Source organism: Capsicum annuum, chromosome 7, assembly GCF_002878395.1.
Source record: "Capsicum annuum cultivar UCD-10X-F1 chromosome 7, UCD10Xv1.1, whole genome shotgun sequence".
Lineage (NCBI taxonomy): Eukaryota > Viridiplantae > Streptophyta > Magnoliopsida > Solanales > Solanaceae > Capsicum > Capsicum annuum.
This window is the reverse complement of record NC_061117.1, coordinates 5,575,865-5,580,737: the sequence shown is the minus strand read 5'-3', so window position 1 is coordinate 5,580,737 and position 4,873 is coordinate 5,575,865. Positions and strand designations below refer to the sequence as shown.

General features: G+C 41.2%; 1 protein-coding gene across 1 annotated transcript in view; it reads left to right on the top strand.

The window, feature by feature from the left end:
* LOC124885541 (uncharacterized protein K02A2.6-like) overlaps nucleotides 1-4,145 on the top strand; it is a 9,089-nt gene extending 4,944 nt beyond the window's left edge. The window contains exon 2 of the mRNA XM_047393440.1: nucleotides 4,027-4,145. Coding sequence (XP_047249396.1) covers nucleotides 4,027-4,145 — 119 coding nt within the window. The remainder of the gene's footprint in view (nucleotides 1-4,026) is intronic.
* The last annotated feature ends 728 nt before the right edge of the window (nucleotides 4,146-4,873 follow it).

The window sequence follows — 4,873 nt, the reverse complement described above, 5'->3', positions numbered from 1 at the left end:
TTGAGGATGAACACATAGCACTTCAATTAAAAAACAGAGATAAAAGCGGGTCATGTTAGTAACCTTACATAATCAAAGCAACTGGCTCAAAGGCCATTTTTCTGATAATCTCTTCTCCAGTCAACACTCTACTGATTTGACTCATTCTTGCAGAATTGAAAGACTCATTCTTGGTACCTGTTGCTGGTGGGAGATGGCAGGTATCCCATGGAATTAGTCGAGGTGCGCCCAAGCTAGCCCGGACACCACGGTTATGGAAAAAATAAATAATAAATAGGTACATATGAATATATTTCTCTAGCAATAGCATGAGCTGGCCACTTTTGTTTGTTTATAGAGAGAATTTAACAGAGGAGACCCGTAAATTTGCAATTCATGGATTCATATTCTTCCATTATCAAAAACAACATCAACAAGTCTTATGACTGAATGTTCGAAAATCACCAGGAAATTGATGCTCAGATCTGTGTTTTACTTCAGGTAGAGAGTCCAACAACGGCATGGCTGCAAGAACCAACAGAAAATATGGTGCATGCCCCATCAAGATAGGGGTCAGATAGTCTCAAATGCCCGATTAGTATAAGCTTAGAAGGGACTGAAAGATTAAAAAAAAATCAGCATCGCCTCTTTAAAGCCATCAATTATACGCATCACCACCTGCATAACTTGACTCCTAAAGCGGATCCAGGATTAAGTTTATGCATTCTAGACCACAACTTGTCACCAGAGGCGAATTCAGGATTTTGTTTATTGGCTGTAGACGGATTATTATAAATATGAACCGAAGTTCTTAAAACAAACACAGGGTTTGAGCCAAGGCTTTGCTGAACCGGTAGCTTCCAAAATAACAGAAAGAAAGTACAACAACATACCCAGTGTAATCCCACAAGTGGGTTTGGTGAGGGTAGAGTGTGTGCAGACCTTACCCTACCACTACCACGTAGAGATAGAGAGGTTGTTTCCCATAGACTCTCGGCACAAGTAATGCATCCCAAAGCAGTCCGGCGAGGCCATGGCAGAAAGGAAGTTATGTGTGAAGCTCGAGCAAAAGAGAAAAGTTGTCCATAGCTCAGTGGTAGAGTGTTTGACTGTAGATCAAGAGGTCACCGGTTCAAACCCAATTGGGCCCTTCTATAAAAGAGAGTATTTCTTGATCAACAAGCTCAAGCAAAAGAGAGTCCGGCGACGCCATGGCTGCAATAACCACCAGAAACTCTGGGGCTTGCCCCGCCAAGATGCGGGCCGGATAATCACAAAGATCTGATTGATAAGCTCATAAAGGTATAAAAGATTTACAAAATCATCATCGCCTCCTTCAAGCCGTCAATTATGCTCACCCCCATCTGCATAACTCTAACCAGTCTCCAACCAAACGAACCCTAAATATAAAAAGTTCTCTAGACTGGCATAAAGGCTCAGAACTGTGTTAAGCCTGACCAAATAGAGAGTCCAACAACACCGTGGCTGCAAGAACAACCAGAAAATCTGGGAGCATAACCCTGCCAAGATATGGGTCGTACAATCTCAAATTTCCGATTGATAAGCTCATAAGGAGCTCATAAGGTATAAGAGATTTACGAGATCATCTTTGCCTCAGTCAAGCCATTGATTGTACTCGCCACTTCCACTGCCAACAATCCACATTCAATGGTCTGGCTGAAGCATTTGAGATAGAGAGAAAAAAAGGACAGCCTAGTGCACTAACGCTGTCACTATGCGCAGGATCCAGGAAAGGGCCCAACCGCAAGGGTCTATTGTACGCAGTTTTACCTAACATTTCTGTCAGAGGCTATTTCCGAGGCTTTAACCTATGACCTCCTGGTCACACTGTTAGCAGTTTTCTCTCTCTCTCTCTCTCTATCTCTATCTCAAATAGAGAGAAAGATTATAGAGAGAATTTCACCGAAAAGATCAATAGGTTTGGAATCGCGGATTAATATCCTCCTATTATCCAAACATCAACATCAACAACTACGCTACAACAGCCCAATGTAATAGGGGTCTGGGGAGAGTGGGTGTACGCAGACCTTACTCCTTCATGGGTAGAGAGATCGTTTCCGATAAACCCCACTATGCTCACCATCACCACCAAATAGGTGCCCCGTGAAACTTTTACACAGTGCAATCAAAAGCGCCAAAAAGCTCTAAGATCTATTGGGGCTTAAAGCGCAAAGCAAAAGTGTGGGCTTCAATGAAAAAAAGCGCAAAGGGAGAAAAAATATAAATTGTTAGAGTAGGTAAAAGTCCCACATTGGTTGGGAATGGACCGGTTGTTTGATTATATGGACTTGGGCAATTCTCCCCTCGTGAGTTAGCTTTTGAGGTTGAGTTAGACCCAGGTGTCGTATTTTTACATGGTATCAGAGCTAGGTCCATCCCCGTTTGGGCTCCCGGTCCACGCGCCAATTGGGGCCTAGACGTGAAGGGGTGTTAGAGTGGGTAAAAATCTCATATTGGTTGGGAAATGGACTGGTGGTTTGCTTATATAGATTTGGGCAATCCTTTCCTCATGAGCTAATTTTTTTTAGGTTGAGTAAGGCTCAGGTGTCATATCTTTAAATGAATATTTATGTTTAGTCCAAGACTAATAATTATAAGCATAAATGTCAAAATATGAATAAAGAAATTAAAAAACAATTAAGATAAAGTGAAATATCAATTGTTTAGTGTAACCTCTTCAAGAGAAACTCATTGGCAAGGAAAAGTATGCCTTAGAAACTTGATAACGATACCAAAGCACATATAAAGCGAGGCGAAGAGCACAACACGTTTTGAGCCTTGCTTCATGGCTTAAGCTCGCCTTTGATAGCACTGCTTTTACATGTCTGCTTTTGTCCAGTCCGTAAATTGAGGCTCAAAACTTTAAGCTCAGGCAAAAAGAGAGTTTGTCCAATCCATAAATTAAGGCTCAGAACTTTAAGCTCAGGCAAAAAGAGAGTTCAACGATGCTATGGCTGCAAAAAACACCAGATAATCTGGGGGCATGCCCCGCCAAGAAACGGGTCGCATAATCTCAAATGCTCCATTAGAAAGCTCATAAAGGAATGAAGGATCTACAAAATCATCATAGCCTCTTTCAATCCAGTCAATTGCACTCATCGCCACTAGCATATCTTGTTCTTAAACCAAACGAACACTAAATAAAATATATTTCCAAAAATGATGGAAAGAGTGAGGCTCAAATGTGTAGCCACTGAATGAGGCTTAGATCTGCATAACTTCAGTTGATTTGGCTTTTTCCCGTCATTTATGTTCTACATTCATGGAAAAAACACAGCATTGAAGGTATATAAAACCTTTGAAATGATAAGTAAACCACCATTCAAAATGTTGTTAAATATTATTCCCTCTTAAACTTGATAAAAGGGTTGTTGGGATTCTTAGAGTAATGGAGAAATCATTGGCTTCATTGACTGAATACAGAGAGATGCAACCACCCTTTCAATGAAAATCCTCAACTCTCTGTAGCCTCATTCTTTCCCTTATGACTTTTGCTTTGATCATTTCCCTACCCATTTGCTTCCCTAAACAACAGAGAAAGTGAGGATCAGATCTGTGTTAAGATCAGGTAAAAGGAGAGTCCAACCACGCCATGGCTGCAAAAACACCAGAAAAACTGTTGGAATGCCTCGCCAAGATACAGATCGGATAACCTCAAATGACTAGTTAATCAGCTCAGAAAGGAAATAAAATTTGACAAGAATCACCATCGCCTCTTTCAAGCAGTCTGATTATACTCACCACCATCGCTTCCACCGATCACACCGGCAACATTCAATTGCTCCGGTGAAAGCATTTAAAAAAAAGAGTTGGAGGGTATAAAAATGCTTTGAAACAATATGTAACAACCATGCAAGCGAGCTGTTAATAATATAGTCAAAACAACAACAAATAACAATACTCCCAGTATATCCCACAAGTGCAATTTGAGAGGGTGATGTTTATGCAGCCTTACCCTGCCAAAGGTCTGTTAATAATATACTCCATCTGTTAAAACTGATAAAAGCATTGCTGGGTTTCTTACAGTAATGCAGAAATCATCGGCTGATGCAGAGAGCAGCAACGATCCTTTCAATGAAGAATCGCTAAACTCTCCATGGCCTCATTCTTCCTCTTTTGAGCTTTTGCTTTGTTCATTTCCCTAAACTGACATGGAAAGTGAGGCTCAGATCTGTGTAAAGCTCAGGTTAGAAGAGAGTCCGACCATGCCATGTCTGCAAAAGCCACCAGAAAAGTTGGTGGCATGCCCCGCCAAGATACGGGTCGGATAACCTCAAATACCTAATAAATCAGCTCACAAGGGAATAAAAATTGGTAAAAATCATCATTGCCTCTCTCAAGTAATCCAATTATACTCACCATCATCGCTTCCACCGGCAACATCCAATGCTCCAGCGGAAGCATTAAAAAAAAAGAAGAAAAAAAGAGTTGAAGGGCACAGAAACCCTTTGAAACGATATGTAACAACCCTCCAGACGAGCTGTTAACTCCGTTTTAAATTGATAAAAGGGTTGTTGGGATTCTTATAGTAATGGAGAAATCATTGGCTGATTAAGAGAGAGGCAACCACCCTTGCAACAAAAACCCTCAAATCTCTCTGTAGCCTCATTCTTTCCCCTCTGAGCTTTTGCATTATTCATTTCCTGGAACTTTTCCGTCCCTTAAAATTGACAAAAGGGTTATTGGGTTTCTTACAGTAATGGAGTCCAGAAAATAGAGGCTCAGATTTGAAGCTTAAGCTCAAGCAAAAAGAGAGTCCAACCCCGCCATGGCTGCAAAAGCCACCAGAAAATCTGGAAGCATGCCCCGCCAAGATACAGGTCAGATAACCTCAAATGCCCGATTAATCAGCACGGCAGGGAATAAAAATTGG